The 21,547-nt window shown below is 42.8% G+C and overlaps 1 protein-coding gene across 1 annotated transcript in view; it reads left to right on the forward strand.

Moving 5' to 3' along the window:
• CNPY1 (canopy FGF signaling regulator 1) overlaps positions 1-21,547 on the forward strand; it is a 58,199-nt gene that overhangs the window by 25,805 nt on the left and 10,847 nt on the right. The window contains 1 exon segment of the mRNA XM_032690466.1: positions 2,847-2,942. Within this exon segment, the coding sequence (XP_032546357.1) occupies positions 2,847-2,942 (96 nt within the window).

Consider the following 21,547-nt stretch of genomic DNA (forward strand, 5'->3'; position numbering starts at 1 on the left):
AGGTGATGTGACCTTTCTCCCCTCTGCCACTCGCAGATTTTCCACAGGTTTTGCGTTATCCATTTTGCACTCTTGATTTGCCTGATTCCATTGCAGCCTACACGGAATCTTGCCCACATTCCTCATTTGGTGAGGAGTTGCTTGATGTCCAACACAACAATTACCCATGGACAGCTGACCAGGTGAGGCAGATCACCCCACATCCATGGTTATCCTTTTGCTGTAAGTCATAGAATGGTTTGTAGTGGAAGAGACCTAAAAGATTATCTGGTTCCAACTCCCTTGCCATGGGCAGAGATGCCACCCACTAGATCAGATTGCTCAGGGCCCCATTTGATCACACATCAAATGTCTGTACCTTCTGATGATGACCTTATTTTTTTCTCCAAATGCATAGAATGAAAGACCAAAGACTTAGAATCAGGTCTCTTTCAGAATTAACTTCAATTACTCTTACAGTTACCTTCTTTCACATATGATATACCAGGTTAATTTTGGTGGAGTTCAGCACCAAACCCTCAGAGAGTATGGAGTAAACTATTTTATACAAGTCTCTTACATGTTAGAGTATAAAATCTAGTTAACAAACAGTTACCTTCATGAATTCACATTGTATTGCATTTAGTATAGTATTTTTTATACCTATTATGAACTGAACTCTAAACCAGCACGTTGTCCTTCCCAGGAAGCTGGGCCAGCCTAGGATTTGGCCAGATCACTTTACTTTTGAAAATCAGTATTATGCTGACAGTTGTCCAGCCCCCTGCAACTTCCAAGACTTATTGAAAATTCGTATTAATATTCCAGGGTTAAAGCTTCTGAGCAAATTCTCTAACATTTCTGTAAATAAAAGTTTAACATAGCTGAAACTGGAACTAGCTCTGAGGAGGGGAGCAAAGCATGAGAGGGGAAACAGGATTGCTCAGCACTTGATAGGAATCACTAACCAAGAGCCTTGTAGTGGCTTTGAGGAGGCATTAAACACTCAGGTTAGGGGTAAAAGAGCTGCTAAAACTAGAAGGAAGATTAATTTAGGAACTCTACTCTGTATCTTCCAGCAGTGCAAACTGGGATGAGACCTGGAAGGAAACCTTGAAGGAAACAGCTGGAAAGGAATGGGGATCAAATGGGAAGCTGAGGACCACGTCGTGGTGTGAGCTCAGGAAGCCAAATGCCAACTCCCAGCCCTCAGACGGGGCTGCAGTTCCACGTTCCTCAGCTGGGGGTTGGGCCATATGTGCACAAGCCCCCAGGGAATTTTGAGATTAAATGTCACTCTCAGGAATGCAGAAACTTTACTTCTTTTTAAATATATTTTCAGCCCTTTGCCAGCGATTAAAGTTCAAGGTCGAGATGCATCTTTCCTTGTGGACATTTGCTTTGATTCCTGATGTGCTTTACTGAAAAATCTCAGACGTACAGCGAAGGAGGTGACAGCATGTCAGTGAAGTACATATTTAGTTCTAGCAGTGAGTCAATCAGACATCTAGGCAATTACCCTCTGCTCAGGATGACAACTGAGAGATGTGTTTATTCTGTCTCCAGGAATCTCTGTTATTTTAGGATCCTTTCCAGAGTGCAACCAGTGCTAACTTGTCAGTACGTGGAGACTCTTGTTTATGCTTTGGTTTCCTATCTGGGTGGGATTATTCAGTTATTGACTTGCTGGCCCCCACTCAACCTTTTAAATTCATTTCTACCTTCCACACAATTTCTTGGCAGGAACTACAGGCTGTCTAAGCCCAGGCCCTCATATCTTCATCTGTGCTGATGAATCTTTTATCTGCTTTTCAAAGGGTATTAGCTCTTCCACGAGCTGTGAGGTTGCACCTTGCTATCACTGCTAAGACTCCTGCATTTGGCTGCAGTTTGGCATCTCCCACAGCATGGCACAGAGGTTTGCTGGTCCTTCCCAGGGCTTCTCATCTCGGTGGCCCTTGCAGAGACAGGACTCTGCTTGTGTGGTGGGATCCCCATGTCAAACCCTGCTCTCCTTTACATCCCTATAAAGTCACTGACCTCGGAGGCATCACTGCAGGTCAGTCCTGGGACACCTGAAGGCCAGCTGTGCCTGTCCTCTCTAGATGTACCATAGGCACACTGCAGGCAGCCTGTTACACCTCCTGCCTGGATCTGATTAGCGAGCTAAATATTTTCTGCTCCATGGGAGCACCCAGTGCCATATAAGCTGGAGGCTTCCCTCAGGCAATGAACAGATGAGTTTAGCTGGAACAGACTTTATCTTTTGACACTTTACTGAGGAATCAGTTACTTCTGTGAGGAAAAACGTGTTTCTGATGGTGTTCACCTTTCTGAGTGATGCAAAGGCTCTGACAAGCTGCAGAAGTGGGTCCCACTGCTCAGCTCAAGGGCAGGCCACTGTTACCCCCCAAAATGTCTCTGGATGGGGCAGGAGTTGTAAGCAGCCTACACATAGGGAACTGAAGCTCACCCTTTTCATCTGAAGAGGATTCAATATAACCTGTGCTTCCCTGACCAGGCAAGACCCAGCATACTCAGCTCCTGTTGAGTCCCCACAGTGTGACCTGGAGCCAGGTGCTGCACCATCCAGGGCGGGATGGCATCTGAACCATGCACAGAGACAATCCTCTCCCACCCCACTCAAACCTCTCCCCACTAAAACTCTCTCCCCCACACACACACCCTTCTCCTCCTGCGAGGCTGGAGGACAAAGAGGGGTTTTGCAGGTTCAGGAGGCCTTTCTTTATTTCTCTCTCTGGAAGCCTGCTTATTACAGCAGTAGCCTCTAGCTACATCTGTGAAGAGGAGCACCTCCACCAGGCACCTCCTGTAATAATGACTTCTTTTTTCTTTGAACTTGCGAGGCACTGTTGTATGACATTAAGAAGGTGAATCCAAAGAGGACCATAGATGTGGGGTCATTCCAAGTAAACCCTGACGGGACACAAGAGAGGAGTAAGGTAGCAGAAAAATGATATGACAGCACATAATTGCTGATATGTGCAATTACCAACCACTTATCCAAACAGCAGTTGGTCTTAATCTTACAACCTTTTTTCTTGCTAAGGGTATCAGCCACTAAATTGCTTCTGCTTCCTCTGGGACCCAAAGTAATCTTTAGGCTTGAAATTGAGGTATTTTCCTTCCTTTTCAGTACCTACATTTCTTTGCCTTTTTAATATTTGAAGCAGTATTGTTCCATTGTTAATCTTGATAAAAAATAAATCAGAGCTACACGCATTATTAAGACAGAGAAAGAAAAAGGAAGAATGAAAGAGAGAGAATATACACTCTGACTAGAGCCTGTTATCTAATCAGGTGTTGCACTGGGGGTCCAGGTAGTGTCCATTGATGTCCATGGGCTTCCTGTGGGTGCTGAATATCCTCAAATTCCATTGCCCGTGGTGGGAACTGAGGGTGGCCAACATTTTGCTGGAACAAGCCATCACGTTGACAACACCCAGGAGCAGAGCTTGGTTTACTCTATGTGTTTTGCAGCATGAAAAATAGAGATCACACCAGATCCATGCAAATAGAAAACCCCCTGGAAATGTCTGGTGACCTGGGTCATTTAGAAAATATCTAAGGGAATTGTTGTTGACTCAGATAACAGGCTTTTCCATCATCACTGTCTGTAAATTAAAAGGCTGAAGAGAGTATTTAAAGCATAATGAAGGTGAAAGCTGCTTCTTTGTAAATGGCAGTGGCCTTCTCCTGATGATAGTTCTTAGGCCTGGCTTTACGTGTCTATTCCCAAGCTATCACTGAGAAGGACTGAGGAGCAAGCTGTCCAAGGATGTGTCTGGAAATGGGCTACAACTGGGGATGAGATGAACTGGAAGCTGTCCAAGATGTCTGAGTCTTCTGAAGTCCAGCTCCAAGAAGTTTATCTTCATTGTCAGTGAGAGCTTCAGGCTCAGGGTACAATTGTGGCCATCAGCAAGAGACAGGCTTATGTTAAATAAGATTAACAACTGAGAGAAAGGGAGAGGAGAGCACAGAGGCTTGGCTGGCATTCCATGGTTAGTCTATAGCAGAACAAGCTCCTGGGGTGATCTCAGGTCAGTGCCCCAGCCCAGGGACTTTGCTGCCTTTAGCAGTGTGTCAGCATAAACCTCAGTACTGGGTTGATATATGTCCCTTCCTCACTTTGAGCAAGAAAACAATTTCAGCACACACAAATTATAGAATGGTTTGGAGTTGAAGGTACCTTAAAGATCACCTATTCCAACCCCCATGAAGTCTTGATATGGACAAGAGTATGAATGACTGCCCATACCTGCCTGTGGACACAGGGACACACAGGACCTGACTGCAGCAGATCTTGGTATGATAAGTAAAGCAACACAGATAACCAGGCATACATTAATACAGCCTGGCTCTAGTACATGCTACCATTCTTGTTTATTCATATGTTGACCCCAGCATTAGCAGTACACATTTCTTAAACAAAATCCATGTCCTGCACTGCTAATTGTTAACATAACAGAGGGTTCGTGAACCTGTCTTTCATCACATCTCTTAAACATTATTTAAACAGTATTTTATTACATTTATTTCTTCAGAGGTAAAAACATTTCCTTCCTATGCCTGTCAACTGATTTGAAAACTAAATATCTAAATTGCTGTAGTTTATTTTTCACAATTTCTATATTGTTTCAGTATTAGCCTGGGAGAATAAAACAAAAAATGTAGCTCTCTATTGTCTTAATTTTAGGATATTGGAAGACTGCTTTCCCAGGAAAGATATATTGTTGGCTTGTTGACAGAATGAGTTTTAGACCTCAGTTTGGATCTTCAAAAGTGAACAAGGGAGTTAGATGCCCAAACCCTGTGACTTTCAATGAGAATCGATTACTTAAAATTCAGAGGCCTCCTTCAAAAGCTCATCCCTAATCCTTCAGAACCATTTATACTTCGTTGTAATTAACTGCGGATTTAGACTTCAGTATAAATTCACCTTGACTAAAATGTACAAAAGAATCCTCAAGTCCTATTTTCAGAACGGCTCAGGCCCCAGAAAGCCCAAGCTCTACTGAAAGTCCCCAAAATTACTAGTGCCATATCTAAAGTGTGGCACTGGAGACCCTTCCTGAGCTCCTGAGTTCACATGTTTGCATTTACCACATCCAATTTCCATCCCACAATAAGGCCTGTGCCTTCCCTGCCACCACAAGCTGGGGGTGTGTGGACTAGAGAGGTGGTGGAATTGCTCCTGCTCGTTCTGGACCTGGTGACCATGGTGGTGAGATGTGCAGTGAAGCTTAACTAACCATGATCTGTTTTGGCCTGATGGCTGGGCAATGACAAGGATGCATTTCATTAGGATATTGTTCTTCAAGAAGACAGGAAAGGTCTGGCTTGGTATGAATGACTAAGGGTTCATAATGTACCTTGAAGTGAACAGAGAAAATGGATAAATGTGGAGATAGGATTTCTTTTCTCCACTGAAAAGAGTGGCATAATTGTTTCCTGTCTATTGATTACTCCTCCATCTTGGCAAAGAAGGGTCAGGGAAACCCAATATTGGGAGCGATGCCAGAAAAGCAAAGAGAAAACCTTCTTTGAGAGCTTTAAGATTTCTCCTTCTCTTGGTATGACTGCTGAAGTTTCAGTTCAAGTCTCTGTTTCTGCAGAGCTCTGCATGTCTTTCTGCACTTGAGCTATCCTGTAGACCTCTGTATTATCATGATCCCAGCAAGCTCCTGTGTGTTCCCAAAATCGGAGCTGGGATCCAGGGGCTGCTGGCTCTCACTGCTCACTGCAAACTGCTACTGGGTGAAAAAAAAGGAAAGCTAAGAAAAGCCTGTGTATTGTGTTTTCCAGTTAGCCAGTAGTGGCAGCTCCTATTATCCCAGAATATTGGCAGTCAGAGCCCTGCCTAACCAGCTCTCCCTTCTGGGTACCACAGATGTCAGCAGCATCAGAGCCTCCACCACTGGGGTTGCTGGACATTTTTCAGCACCCCAGTCTCTGATTTCCCACAGCAGAGTATTGATTGTTCTGGGTTCCCTGTTTTTTCTTGCTGTTTTTGGAACAGAAAATCCATCCTAAAGCAGAGAAGCTTTTTTTTTGATCAAGTTTTTTTCTGAGGCTTGTTACATTCTGTAATCAGTTTTGGTTTCAGCAAATCAGGATGTATGTGAGTGTGTGGACAGAATAAAATACACCTCAGAGCAACCTCCCTATAAACAGCCCTCCCAGTCACAGTTTCATCCTACCTTTCTGCCTCTGATTTTGTGCTGCTTGTCTAATTATGTTGGCTGCTGTGTAATTATTTTCATGGAACAATAATTTTAACAGCGTGCAGTTTATCAGAGGTGCAAATTATACGTAATAACATACAGCAATTTTCAGTTAAAACTTGCATAACATTCAAAAATCCTTGCATTTTTCAACAAATTGAAGAGGACAAAGGTATTATTCATTTCGTATGTACCCTTTTTTTCTTAGTGAACACAACCTACTGATTTTCTTGGAATCAGTTAAACCCATTTGAAAGAAAGCACTTTTATTTTGGAAGAAGACTGTCCACATGGGGAGTTAATCAAGAATAATTATTCCTCTCTAAATTCACATCCTCAAACAGTTTGAATTAAATCCCAGCCCTAGACCACCCCTAAATGTCAAAGGAGGTTAAAAAACAAGTCATCTAGAGGAGGTTTATCATATGAAGAACGACTGAGAGTATAAATCCTTGGCTTGGCACCCTGGCCAGGCTGCTGAGGAAAAGCCATGTCAAGGCTGAATAAGAGTCACTCACCCCCTTTGGTTACACAGGGGGTTAAAGTCAATCCCACACACATCTCAGCAGCATCATCTGTACGTGCACATGTCGTGGTGATGGCGGTGTCAGAGAGGGAGATACTGTGATCATCAGCTGAGAGCAAGGATAAACATATTTCAGGGAAAGAATTTTGCTCAGGGATGCCTTTTCCCCTTGCTTTTGCAGCAGGCTGAAGGTAACATGACTCATACCTTTCAGAGTGGGGGAGCTATGGGGAATTTAGGCACATCTGCAGTTCCATCTCAGATTTGACAAACTTGGGGGTTTAAAATCCGAGCTTCTCTTTCACATTTCTGCCAATTGACCAGTGGGGTTTGTAGACATTATTTCTCTAAAACAACAGTAACACTGCAGTGCCTTTGCTGTGCCAAAAAAACAGTGGTTGCAGCAACCTCTGGAGAGTTTGGAGGCAGGACCAGGTTCCCCTGCCCTCTGCAGCCTCCCTACAGTAAAAGAAAAATACTTCCACTGTATTTGCCCGCATGATACTTCATCTCCTAAGCAAATCACTATCAAAACCTGGAAGCAAATCCCCTAGCCATCATACAAACCCCACAGAGGTGGGAGGTAGGTGGCTTGACCAGGATTTCCATCCACAAAAGTTCAAGGTGCCTCAAATGTCTAAACTCAAGCACAAGGCATGTGCCACAGCACTTACATTTTGAGGTGATTCTCTGTTCAACAGAGCTTTTACCATGAATGTGTACACTGGGACTGCCTCCTCTGCAGGTTTCACAGGGAAATGGAACTGCTGGGCAGAGATAAAAGGAAACATCTTTATATATAGGAATCCCTGCCCATGGCAGGGGTGGTGGAACTAGATGATCTTGAAGGTCCCTTTTAACCCAAAGCATTCTATAATTTTATGATTCAGTGATTCTATATGTACCTGATGTTGTCCTTATAGCAGGCAAGCCAAGCTGGCCTACTGGGCTGGGTCCCATAACACAGAATGGGCTGGGGTGCTTGGCTTTGCTTTTTCTGCGTGGAACAAAAGAAAAAAAAACAACAAGAATTTGCTCCTAAGGCAAACCCCACCACCCCATCCCAGCTTCCCTATCCCTTCTCTATCCCCTCTCATCCTTTCCCCACGTCCAAATCCTCAGGGATACTTCATATCTTTTCTTGAAGAGGGCCCATCTGAGTTGGGAGGAAGAATAAGCTCAGTGTCTTGAAGATGAGGGACACAAGCAGCCCCTAGAACTATTTTGGGAAGAATTTCAATCTACCCCTCCTGATGGGGGCTGATGGGGACAAATCTCAGGGGTGTCATCCATGCAAAAGGAAAAATATTACTACTGGTACACAGGGTGAAGTGTAGTGAAGAAGACAGGAGATGGTCAACCATTACTGGTGTCTCTGGCCAGGCATTAGTTCTGGGACATGGAGGGAATTCTTTCAAAGGCAGAAAGTCATAGAGAAAAAGCTCAGATTATTAAGACATAAGAAAAAAATTGAGTTATAGTATTGGCAGGAGTACAAACCATATGGAAATGTCTGGAGTCCTCGAGCGGCGAGAGGATAAAGCACCACTCGACTGCGGGTGACCAGGCCAAGGGCAGGGTGTGATGTGAGATGCAGAGCTTGGTCCCAGCACCTCAACTCTGCCCTGTATCACAGCAATGGCTGGGGAAAGGGGTTTTTCCAGCACAGAGGGAAATGGCTACTTGTAATTTTACTCAGAAGAATGTCACTGAATGTTGTCCAGAAAGTTTACTCTTTGGAGTTACGTAACAGCACTTTGTTATTCCTGTGCTCTAACATTGCATTTTTAAGACAGGGCATGGAAATACCAGGGTGTGAATGAAATCCCTTTTCATCTGCTTTGGGTCATGGCAGTACAATCCTTTTTCTGTCCAATTTCTAGCCGTGTCAGTAGGAACCAGCAGAGCAGGGCTCCATGTCTGACTCTGTTCCCAAAGGAGGCTGGTTTTCACATTCCCCTTATGTGGTTCTTCCACGCTGCATCTGGAGGGTGGCTTTCCCCATTACGCAATGTCTGATCATTACTCTTTGATCTGACAAATTCTTCTCCTTCTGCGGCATGGTAGCATGAGCATTGGTTTTAAGGAAGAGGGATTAATGAGACTGTTATTATGGTTTTTAATCGAGGTTTTTGACTCAAAGGACTGCTCGAGAAAGCACCAGGATACTCGTTTCTGGAGGATCCTTAACTCACTGTAAATGCAGGTGGATGGAGCCAAGGCAGTGAAAACAAACAGGACTGCATGAGTAGTGTCACCTCAGCAGAAATTTGACAGAAGATTGTGATGACCATACAGGAAAACAAGTGGCTGCACTGCAAAAGAAATCCCCTTTTCATGGAAACCTATGATGGATTGTGATCTCATGTTTCCACAAGAGCAGGACAGTAACTCCTGTCATCTATTTTTCTTGCTCTCTGCCAGCACACTGGGAGATGCTTCCCTGTCTCTGTGGAGTATCACACATGGTGACCACACACACATGTCTGTGGTATTGATACCAGCTGTGGTTACCATTTCAGGTCCGAGTTCAAAACACAGTGTTTACCTCCAGAATAATTAGGAGACTTCATGAGTCCATGAATGATGGCACCAGCAGCCAAAACAGTGATCTGTGAAGATTCTGAATCGTGTCTGAGGGTGACAGGCTCTCCTGGGCTGTTAGTGTCAGCAGGTCTGAAGGCGCAGGCATAAGCAAACTAAGAGGAAAAAGAACAGCTCAGTCTAGCTCAGATATATCAGCTCCTCAGTTTTAGGTGGACAGTTGTTTCCTCTTTCAGGCACTCTGCCAGTATGCATTGCTGCCAAGGGTGGCTATCTCTGAGGCTTCCTTTAAAAAAATTAAATTAAATTAAATTAGGGAACCATCCTATTTCGTATAAGTCATTTCAGTGGACTAGTGTCAGACTTTCTCTGCATCTATCAAGACCTAAGATGAATGAGAATAAATAAGCACAGGGTGTTTCTCAAATAATGTCTTACCACTTTTCCACTGCTCTCCGAAACAGTACAGAAGATAGAAAGACCAAAAATCTCTGCTACTGTCCATCCCTTTCTGTCACATGGGTTTTCTGATGATTTCTCTCAAGGCTTCACTATGAATCTTTGACCTCTTGTTTTTTTTTTCACAACAAAAGTTTTCTGCTACAAAAACTTATTGAGGCAAGTGTCTGTCAGACCAAAGTACAGAGATGGATGGACTTCTTTAATGCTGCCTTGGACACTCAGAGAAGTCACTGCACAGGATTTAATCTAGCGTGTGACATGAAAGGCTGCTCTTCAGCTAATACTCTGGGCAGGTTAAATGTGACTGTAGGGTCAGATCTTGCAGCAGGAGCAAAATATTTAAGTAAAATGTCAATTCGGTGAAAAGTCAATTCTGGGAGCCATGATGTTACCAGCTTGTTTGGGAAAATCCCCAAGTAATAAAACTGCTGTTATATAAATACTTCTTGTTCTTCCCCCACAAAGTTTTACACTACAACTTTGCAACAGTGTTCTGCATCTTACTTTACCAGCTGACTCTACTTGTATTCATCAGCTACAGAGAGAGTCTCCACACACAAGTTTCAAGTCAGGGACTTTCTCTGAACTGAATTCTTTGACGGGTTCCATTATTGCATGTTTAAGCCGGATACAGGGGCTTGATAACTCTCAAAATAAACTAGAAAAAATTATTTTTCTTCAAGAGCAAGAATTTATTTTTTTTTTAATTCTTCAATTAATTACCAAATTCCAGCCTTCAGTAATAAGGCAGAAGAGCTTCCTGGCCAAGGTAGAACACACAGATGAAGGCTGGTATAGATCTGTAGACTGATTTGCTCAAATGAAGTGCTTTAGGGAAACACAAGCACATTCTCCTGACTACCTGAAATGTCAGCCTGAAATCCCATTTCTTCCTCAAACACTGAATGAGGCATTTTGTGGATAACAGTACCTCTGGATATCTTAAGTTTTTTATGACCACTCTGGCTTGTGCTATAGCTACAAGGTTAAGAAATGTTGCTCTTGTCTCTTATCTTTGCTACCTAGGTTGGAGAGACAACTCAGAAAATCCACTCTCCAACTCATTTAAGCAGATCCGAACATCTTTATTGGATACCTTCTCAGACAGACACTTTTCTGCTGAGTGGATTAAATTCTCTCTATACACAACCATATTTCTGGCTTTGAACATGAACAGGGATTTACCTTTCTCCCCACAGTTCTCTTCCTTTCGCTCTAAAAACAGCACATCAGCAACACGAGAGACCAACGCTACCAGGTTCTGTGCAGAACCAAGCACCTGTGCCAGCAGTGGTGTTGGTATTTCCTAGCACCCATCCCTACATCCACAAACCCTTCCTGGGGGTGGGGATCATCATAAGGGGTGCAAAGAGAATAATATGTCTGCAAAGCATTTGTCTCCTTTGTGCTGAGATTACCCACCACGACACTGACTGCAGCTGCCTTTGTGATTTATGTCCCTGTTCCTTAATGGCACGAAGCAGTTTTTAAAACCGTGGGAGACAAGTATGCTCAGTGTGTATGGACCCTGCTCAGTGAAGCAGCTACCAAACTGCATTTTGAATAACATCCCTGAATTTACTAATCTCAGCTTATAAAGGCAAAATATTTACACTCCTGAGTCAAAGGCTGGGATCTTCAGTTTGCTCAGCGCTGTCTCAAGTCTGTTCCTCTTGGATACAATGGCAGATTTACCATCAGCCTCTCTGGGAGTCATAGTCAGGCCAAAAACAAGGGCTTATGGAAATACCATCCACAGTTCCTAATCCTCTGATGGAAGACTTTCCAGAAAAGCTGTACTGGCAAGCATCCCCTTCCACAAAAAAGTTATATTTGCATTTTATGTAGTGCCTCCATTTACTAGATCCTTTAGCGAAAAGTTTGAAGCAAGCAGAGATATTTAGCATCCGTACAGCAAGCACTGTATGTGTATTCAATAATGGAAAGATTTTGCTTTTAATCTAGATAGACTCATCATTGCAAGGATATATAGTTTATGATGTTACAAGTAAAACTACAATCCTAGGCTTCCAAACTCCAGTATTTCCTGTTACACAATACCACTTCATTTGTTCCAAAGCCAAGGTAAACTGGACAGGTAGAATAAAATTAATTCTCTAATCCATAGGCATAGCACAAGTCTTCCTCATAATTCTCCACTTGTTGTTCCAGACCACAGCTTGTAATTCCAGTGCAATGCACAGCTCTCCACCAGGACTGAGATCATCAACTTGATGGCATTATCACATCTCTCAGCAACTGCTTTATGGCCCCATTTCTGCCACGGACTGGATACTGGGATACTACAGGCAGGATCAAAGAATAGGGAAAGAAACATGTTGCCACGATAAAAATAAAGTCTTCATCCAGAATAGCACTGACTAGTCAGTGTGAAGAGACCTGTGACATAATATGTTTGGATCTGTCTTTTAAGTTCTTTTATATATATGGCTGCCTTATTTCTAGAATTTGCTAACAAGGTATCCAAGATTTATCTGTAGACTTTGAACAGCAGAGGATGTGGACTGCCCGGATCTCAATGCTCACTGAAGTTATTTGCTGTTTCATACTGTAAGCTCCCTGCTCTGCCTTCTCTTTTTCTCCTGGCTACCTTTCACTCCCTAACTTTCCATATTGACCAGCTTGAGCTCCCCTAAAGGACTGAATCAAACTCTGGTGTTTAAGAAACTCGACAGACATCACCTTCTGTGTCATCAGGTATAGTCTTGTTTGCTCACTGGAGCTGCAAAATCTCTAACAGCCTTGGCATGTGAAACCTGGCTCTGCAGAGGTGAAGCTCAATGAAGCTCATGCTTTCTGTCTTCCGCAGCAGAAATCTGCAGGCTGACTTCTGAGCTAGATTTTTTTTTTTTAACCCTACAATGGGACTTAATGCTTTTGAGAGGCTTCAGTTTGCATTCAGCAAATGAACCAATTCTGCTTTCATCTGTCAGAAATCCTATGCATCTTAGAGCCTTTAAAAGGAAACGATCCAGGAGGCTTGGCAGGCATTAAAGCCCTCTCATTTACTTGCTGATCAGTTATGTTGCTTATGGTCTTCCACAAACAGATCTTAACTGGGCTGTGGCAGCAAAAAGGGAAGAACGTTGCTCCTGACATTTCCTTGAACACTCTTCAGCAGTGCTATAACCAACTGTGAGCATATCCCACTCTTGTGTTTTTCTTTAATGAGTCTCACTTCTACTCATTTTCCCCCAAATGCTGTACCTTTACCTCTTTTCAGAGACAAATAGTATTCAATTTCTTGAATAGGCATGTTGTCCAGGAATATAGGGATGTTTTATCACATAGTCCATATACAGATTGCTTTTCTTTGCTACCTGTCCCTGAAGTCCTCTGTCAGGGATGCTCAGGTTTTCTGCTTTGTGTTTCTTTGAGCTTTTTTGTCTAACCTCAGGGCATTGAAACTTAGACCCTTTGATATTCTGTGAGGTCTTCACAGGGAAATACTCATCAAATAACTGCTCTGACATAAATGTTGGTCTAAGGTGGAGTTTAGCCTGAAAAAATTTAGCAGCTGTCCCATCTCATGTCTTGCTCTGCCTGGACTAGCCACAGGAATAACTCCACTGGGATGGTGGGTCTGCATGACTCAAAATGGAAAAGACCACCACAGAGCACCAGGGAGGGCAGTGCAGGCTCAGGTGTCTCCCTCCATGTGCCCCTGCAACACAGTTGTTCCAGCTCATTCCAGCTACTTCCACAACAGCATCATGTAACCAGGGCTTTGGCAGCCCTCAAAGCAAGCCAGGAATGTCCAAGCAGTGACAGTGCAGGACACACTAGCCTGTGTCAAGATAGCTCTTGTCTTAAGTCAGCTCTTAAATCCACAAACCTTTAGAATACCCTGGCCTTTTTTTGATCTTTTCTTAACACCGTCATCATCCTGACCCTGGTCAGGATGCCCAAGTGCTGCCATATCCTCTCCCTCCCCAGAGAGGAGACTGGCCTGGACTTCAGTTACCCAAATGACAAATTGCTACAAGCAGTACCTCTGGCTAAGCTATGCTGATGTCTCTGGAAGCTTTTGGAAGCATTTAATGAAATATTAGTGTCACAACATTCAAAAGTAACTTCTGTTCTTGTGTGGAGCATCCCCTTCTCCCATTGGTGTGGGAGTCATTTTCTGTCATCTTCTTGCTCCTAAAATTAGACAGAAATTGGTATCACCCTTGGGACTCTCAACTCCTATGCAAAGAGGTCCCTTCAGTTGCACTGCACTAGCTCTAGCCTGTGGCAGCTTCCCAAACACCTTTAATCAGGGCAGGAATTACATGGACCTGTTGGAGCACATCCAAAGGAGGGTCCTGAAGATGATCAGAGGGATGGTACCCCTCTCCAAAAGGCTGAGAGAATTGGAGTTGTTTAACCTGGAGGAGAGAGGGCTCCAGGCAGACCTTATTGCAGCTTTTTGGTATTTAAAGGAGCCTTGTAAGAAAGATGGGGACAGAGCTTTTTGTTTGGCCTCTAATGATATGACAAGGGATAATGTTTTTCAGCTAAAAGACTAGATAAAAGGAAGAGATTTTATACAATAGCTTGACTTATTACCTGCCTGCCTTTGGGGGTTGTACATCACTGTACACTGCCCACCTGCTGGCAAATAAACCACTCACCGTCCTCCCTGTTGCTGCCAGGATTTGGATCCTGGCAGTCTCCATCTCTGTTTCCTCGTGGCACTTCTAAGCCTCCTAAATTGTTGAAGACTGGTATTGGCTGTTACCTGGAGATTTTGATACAGAAATATCGAAATGTTAAACGACTTTCCATTTCTTCAGAGTCTCTTTGGGATTTTCATTTCCTGTGTCTAAAATGGCATGTGATTTGAAGTGTCATCTCTCTGGCATCGAGTCCTTATTTCCTATATGCTGCATCTGCCTGATTTGATTGCCACAATCAGCCACAAAAATATCCGGCAGGGCAGCTCTCACACCTGCAATCAAATAAAAGCATTACTCTGTTATAAGACACTGGAAAAATGACTTATGTAGCCATTGAGGTGTCTCATAACAGCAGCAGGAAACATGTAGGTGGCACACTGTGAGCACGAGAGACAATAAGGGGTGAAATAGCAGCACGTTGTACTGGGATCAACAAAAGCTTTTCCCCAGTGCAGCGTTAGCCCTGGGATGTGCCTGGACCATGGGCCCCCACACCTGCTGAGGATCTCCTCAGGTTTTCCAGTCCTGGACGGTGAAATGACTGAGGATATGATTTGGAGGTGCTCAAGCAGAGCATCTCAGGGGCACATTCGGTATACTTGTGATACCTGGGCTATGAAAATTAAAAAGGGAAGGAGTTTTGCTTCCAGGTGTAGCGTGGCACCATAAAATGAGCTGCAAGTGTGCCTTTAAAATAGAAAAAAAAAAAGTGAGGGGTAGAAGAAACCCCCTGTATTGAAATATTTCACACATTGGAACTGAAAGTCTTGAGTGCACGGTCCCATTCTCTTGTGGTTTATAAAAAGATAACTGAGAGAAGTGATAAAGATTTTCCTAGGAGCCTCTGGACAGCAAACCCCAGTCTATAGATGTGATGGTGATGTGCCTTTGTGCAGAGAAATGTGAAGACTCACTGAAGCACCCCGAGGTCTGAGCAGGGCTGGACTGCACTACTGCCATTACACCTCTGGGCTGCAGGGCAGGCACTCTTTCGGGCAGTGCTTTCCCAAAAGGATGCCCCCAAAGATGACCCGACCTGCACTAAGAGACAGGGGAAAAGCAGAGATTTTTTTAAATGTGTTTTATTTTTTTAGGCTGGCAGTACCCATTTCTTAAACTCAGATAATTTTTCTTAATTCCTCCCCCCCCGGAAAAAAAAACTCAAGGTAAAAATTGCACTTGGTTTAGGTGAGTTGTGGGAGGAGTTGTGGAGCTGAGGCTTCTGTTTAAAAAGAGCTGTTGTGACATTTATTTCCTTAATTTAGACAAACTAATGAGGATTTTTGAGGTTTACTTGTCCATTATTCTGATCTTGCAAAAAATGTTAAAGGGAAAATGCTCTTGTAAGCATGACAGAAATTGTATAATCACGTAAATATTTATTTTTCACTCAAAAAATAAGCTTAAAAGGGGCTGGTTCTTATTTTCTTCAGGAATCTCCTGCAACCTGGATTTAACACTCTCAAAACAAGCCCATTCTGAGCATTTTCAGAACAGCTATGTATGACTAGTTTTCAGAGCAGGTATGAGCTTTCTTTACATCACCAGTCTCAAACTTTCTGTGAATCAGTGGTGATACTATAAGACAAAGAGGTAACTATAGCTTTTCAGTTCCTGAGATTCATCTGAGTCCTTCTGGATCTATATGATTTATTGACAACCGAGATCAGATGGGCTCCAGTTGCCTTAATCCAGACTGTAATACTTATGGCTCCACACATATGGATTACAAACAGTAGCTGATACTTACTGCCACTGTTGTGCTAGAAGATTTGCAGCAGAGTATCAGAGCAGAGTAACAGGAAAAGGAGAATTATTTCTTTAATCCTCTGCTTCCAAGGGCAAGAAATTGCAAGAGCGCAGCAGCTCCGTCCCCTTGGTCCAATCTGGGAAGCTGGGCTCATCCAGCAAGGGTACATTGCACATTCCACACTCCATGGGATGAGTTGCAGATGGAAGATTTACAGTAATTTTCTTGGCTTGGCATCCCTCAGGCTCTAAGCAGTGTGTTATTTTAAACAGTATTCTTAATATTAATTTATAAGCCAGTGTCTCATATATATCCATACCTTTCATGCTCAGCAGTGTAATGGAAGTGGAGGTTGTGGGTGTTTTTAGCAGTGTTTTACAGCAGCCCAGAGGACAGCCTGGAAGGCACTTCTGCATCCCCAAGAGATGCCACTGAGATCCTGGGGCACATTGGAAACAAAGAAACATAGAGCTGAGAGATGAAAATTAACTCACAGACTAAACCGACACCGACTGCAGTTGGGGGAAAGCAGTGAGGGGATGTCTCTGATGAAAAAACCACCAAGAAGAAAGAAATCTGGTCAAACCCCAACATCTAATACAGGTCACTTATAAAATGCTGCTCTTTGCCTACCTGACAGGCTGGTTACCTTTCATTCTTCGATGGAGAAAGGAAAATCCTTTGGTGGTATGTGCACACAACATCTAGCATAGTTGCCATGTGGTCCCAGATGGAGAATTACTAGAGTATGTACATACACATACAGATATACACATATATATGTATATTTAATGTGTAGCCCGTATTTGAAATCTCACCTATGACCACACCAAGCCAATTTATGGGTAGATGATGGAAGGTCATAATTAGAATTAATTAATCCAGTGGGAAATCCATTCCCAAGCAGCTCTCAGCAAAAGGCAGATTGGTAATGTAAGGAGGATAAGCTGTACTTCTAAAGCTCTTCTTAGATATTCTTGTCACTTCCAATATCCCCCAGGGTGTGAGCAGCTCTAATCTCCCACTCTGGGAGCCACCCATTTTATTGGTGTGCACTCCTCTCAAGGAGGAGGAGCTAAAGACATAGTCAAACACCTTAAAGATGCTGGTGAAATATAGACACAGATCATCCTTGCAGTCTGCTTCCCTAGATCCCTCTAAACAATCCAAATGGAAGTAAAAATCTCCATCCAAGCCCAGCTCAGCCCCTGGCATGTACACAGAGGCAGAGTTGCTGTTTCTGAACAGTTTGATTGGCAAACAGGGACATAAGTGACTATGTGACTTGCCTGCTTGATAGTGGAGCTGGGATCTGGAGCCTGGTGCTACCATCCACTGGACTGTATCCTCTCCTATGTGGAGAGCTGCTGCCTGGGTTTTTGGAGAAGGAAGCAGATCTTTCATCACTCCCAAACATTTCCAAGATTTTGTTGTGTGGAATCTAAAGAGAAACTTTCACAAGAACAAGATTTAGTGTTTTGTTACAAAGCAAATTGATTTTTCTTCAATAATCCCATTCTGTGGAGTTTACATTGTCTCTCCTGAAGCAAGACCCACTAAGGATGCACTAAGAACCTACTACTATTTAGTGCAGGCACCTCAGTAGTACCAACAGCCTTAATCATGGAGCAACCAACTCCACGTGGTCCAGCATAAAGACACTACAGAAATCAACTTTTGCCTAAAGGTGCTTCTAATCCAAACAATTTTAGCAATAAAAATAGATGTATTCTAAATAGGAGAAATCAAAGTTTGCCCTGAAAATTTGGAAACCAGAGGATAAAAGGAAAAGCCATTCCATCAGAGGAGATAAAATTAGCTGTGGTCTAAATTTCACCGCAGTATCTCATGAGCCTTTGGTGTTCTTCAAATGTCCCACACGTATATTAGCTTTATACCCACTTGAGAATGAAGTAATTTTCACATAGGATTTTTAATGCTTAATTATTCTTCTTTTGTTCTTATCTCTGTCACCATCAGAGTTTTAAGTTGTTTAGTTGCTCTGTGATTTGAGTTTTTCAGTTTTCTGAAGAAAGAGCTCAAAAGTGTTGAAGAAAAATGTGCCACTGACAGAAATGGAGATTTCCAACAGAGACCATTCAGGACCAGCTGGACAGACCCAGACTTCCAGGGAGAAAATCAGCACCAAGTAAATGCCAAAATCAAACTCACAGGTATTAAAACCTGTGTCTTTTCTCTTCTGGTCGCATCTCTACTGGCACCAGCCTCATAACTGCACACACTGGGACACTAGCACCCTATTTTTATCAGTCAGCCACCATGCAACATTCCCTTTTAAATATAATGCCGATGATAAGAAAGCCCAGACTGGCTACATTTATCTCCAAGTTTCTCTAGAAAATATGTATGATTTATCCTCATTTGTCCCAAGCTTGTAAAAATGTTAAGTCTCATAAAGTTCTTGGGAAAGCCCACAAATCCATGAACACTTCAGGAACACGTCTACCAAAAATCTTGTATTTCTTAATCTCAGCCCTCTACATACATATTTTTAAATATTGTGTTTTTAAATGAGAGAAAATCCCAGAGAAAACATCTGTATAAAATGAAGATCAGAGTAGAGAATATAGTTGTAGAACTTAAAAGGCATTTTCCTAACAGGTTGTAATTATCCTTAAAAAGGTCATAAAGCCCCCAGGAAGCCCAGATATAAATATACACTACAGAAGAATTAAAAGCATGTTAAGGTAATAAACAGAGAAGTATCCAGTGATCTGATCTGGCTCCCACTAGATTAAATGGAGAGTACTATTGCTGTCAATGGGAAGGGATCCTGATTTAACCATAGGGTGACAGGGGTGGAGGGACAGTTGTTTGATTCATTGATCATGGGAAACTGTTGGCAGTCCACTGCAGATGGTAAAGTTGGTATCAGTTCCTTGTGTTTTGCGCTGCCTCTTCCTTTGATTTTGGATGTCTGGTTGTTTTACACAACTTTACAATGGCACACCTTTTTTTTCCCCTTAAGCATTTAATTAATTTGTTGATTTTAACATATTGAGATAGTTTTTAAGGAAATTATTTTCACCTGACTGAGGTTTTTTTAAAGGGTAATTGCAGTTACATTTCCCAACAACTGTTTCTTCATTGAAAGAGGCAAGGCAATCTTTATAAACCACTGACCATCCAGCATCTCCCATCAAAATGTATTTGAAAATGGCACCACCAGTTTGGGACACAACTCCAGGAACCCACCAAAAAAATGCAGGATTTTAATGTGGAAGTGACTAATGGGGCACCGTGGCCAAAGGGGCTGGGAAACCCCTTCTTCCCAAATGGCTGTTGAAGGGGGCCAGGAGCTGGCCTGGCTCTGAGCCAGGGGATGTGGAAATCCCTCAGGAATCTGCTACTTGTCAAACAGAGAAAAGGAAGGGCATCTCTCGATAGGTCTAAGTTAGTAGAATTGGAATGGAAAAGGTGGTTTCCAAGATAAAGCTCCCGGACATTGCTGAAACACCCTGAAGTCTTCAGTCATGGTCAGACCTTCTGGTTAATGGTTTGGGCATTTTACCAGTGATCTACAAGACCAGGAATGACAATTGTTTTTTCCAATTCCTTCCTTTTTTTTTTTTTTTTTAATTAATTGCATGTTAAAAATTAAGTCTAGCCAGGACCAACATCCTCATAGATCTGTCTGGGGAAGCATTATCTCGTGGGCTGTAGGAGTACCTGCCACTCATACTGCAGTGGATTTGGCAAAAAGAGGTGATTTGGAAAAGAAACGCTCCAGAGAAATTAAGCCCTTTTATACAGGTAATCAACTGAAGTGAGTGAAAGGGCTTTTCCTCCCGAGAGCTCCTTGCCCTAGTGGAAGTGATTCTATAGATGCTATTTTGAAAGCATGTCATATCCATTGTGTTTTGAAACATTTAATTATTTGTGACTCCCTTCAGCGTGGGAGCCTTTCCTCAGCACTGCTAGGTGGGGTAATAGCTCATAATCATCTCCTGGATGCCGCGTGGAGTCTGTCGCTGTGGGATGGGGAATCGGTGATGGAAGGATATTTGGGGGTTGGGTGCCTGGGGTTCAACACAGATTTATGCTCGTGGTATTTAGCTCATGGCACGCAGGTATGCCTGGTTTTATGTAATGGTTTTGTGTGTGCAATTATCCCCATTAATTTGCATTTGCTTTGGAAACAAATGACTTTGGCGTTTATAGATTTGTATGCACTTTTGCTTTAGGAAAGCACACATAAATGCTTAGAGTAATCTGGAAAAGTTACACAGCTGTATCTAAGGCACTATCAAATGTATCCTTAGAGCAGATGGCTCATAAAATTACGCATGTGCTTGGAATATTTGAATCTACCATCCATAGAAACATTCCAGAAACGAAGCTAGAAATTAGAAAGGCTGAACTGTAGAAAATTAAGATTATTTCAAGAAATTGACTGCTCTCTACTTTTTTTTTTAACCAAAATAACATCCAATTTTATCAAATACCTTCATGCACTGAACAGAAAAACAGCCAAACTTTTCCTAGCAGCTGTACACAAGGGATGCTTCAGGGACAACCAACCCCTTAAAATAAAAACAGAAATTAGTTCTTATTGTTAATTTCCCTATGTGTATAAACATTTCCCAGTGTTTAAGTAAAACCAGCTCTTAGTTTTCTGTGGAATGGGGGTTAACTCCCTGGAGAAAGGCAGGGAGTCCCAGCTAGTGGCTGGAAGGAACTGACCTTTGGTACCTGTAAGTGCAGCAGAGAGGTGGCTGCTCCTGCCAGCTGGGGTGATAATCCCCTTTGCCTCTGGTAAGCGATAGCTGATAAGTCTAAACAGAATTACTTGGTGATGCTTATTTGTCAGCTGGGGCTCTTTTCACCAGTAAGTTAATCAGAGTCAATTTTTGGGCAGTAGGGAAGCTTAATTTAGATTGCTCATAGGTGAGGTTATGAATTTCCACTGCCTTCCTCTAGGCAGGTATCCAGGTAGATGTGTTGAAGGGCAGCTTTAAATGTTTGCAATAGAATTTTTTGGGAGAAAGAAAAAGTGAAAAACCACCACAACTTCAACATTCCTGGAATACCTTTCACAGATGCTAAATGCCCTTGTTTTTGTTCAGACTGACTGAAGGAAGAGGCAGTATCTGGTTTTCCCATGGCTGGTGATGCTCATTGGGGCAGCAGTGAGGATGCCCATGACTTTTGTGCTACAAGCATGCCAGCTTTGTGATTTACAGCTTTCTCTAGTAGAAGGCAGGACCAGGGCTCTGAAGCTGGGACACACTCTGTTTTCCCTAGTTTTGAGCAGGATTTATACCACACCAGACATAGGCTGGAACTGTGTATTGCTGTAGAAAATCTGGTATAAAATACATAAGTCTCCTGGGCA

This window comes from Chiroxiphia lanceolata, chromosome 1 (genome assembly GCF_009829145.1).
Source record: "Chiroxiphia lanceolata isolate bChiLan1 chromosome 1, bChiLan1.pri, whole genome shotgun sequence".
Classification (NCBI taxonomy): domain Eukaryota; kingdom Metazoa; phylum Chordata; class Aves; order Passeriformes; family Pipridae; genus Chiroxiphia; species Chiroxiphia lanceolata.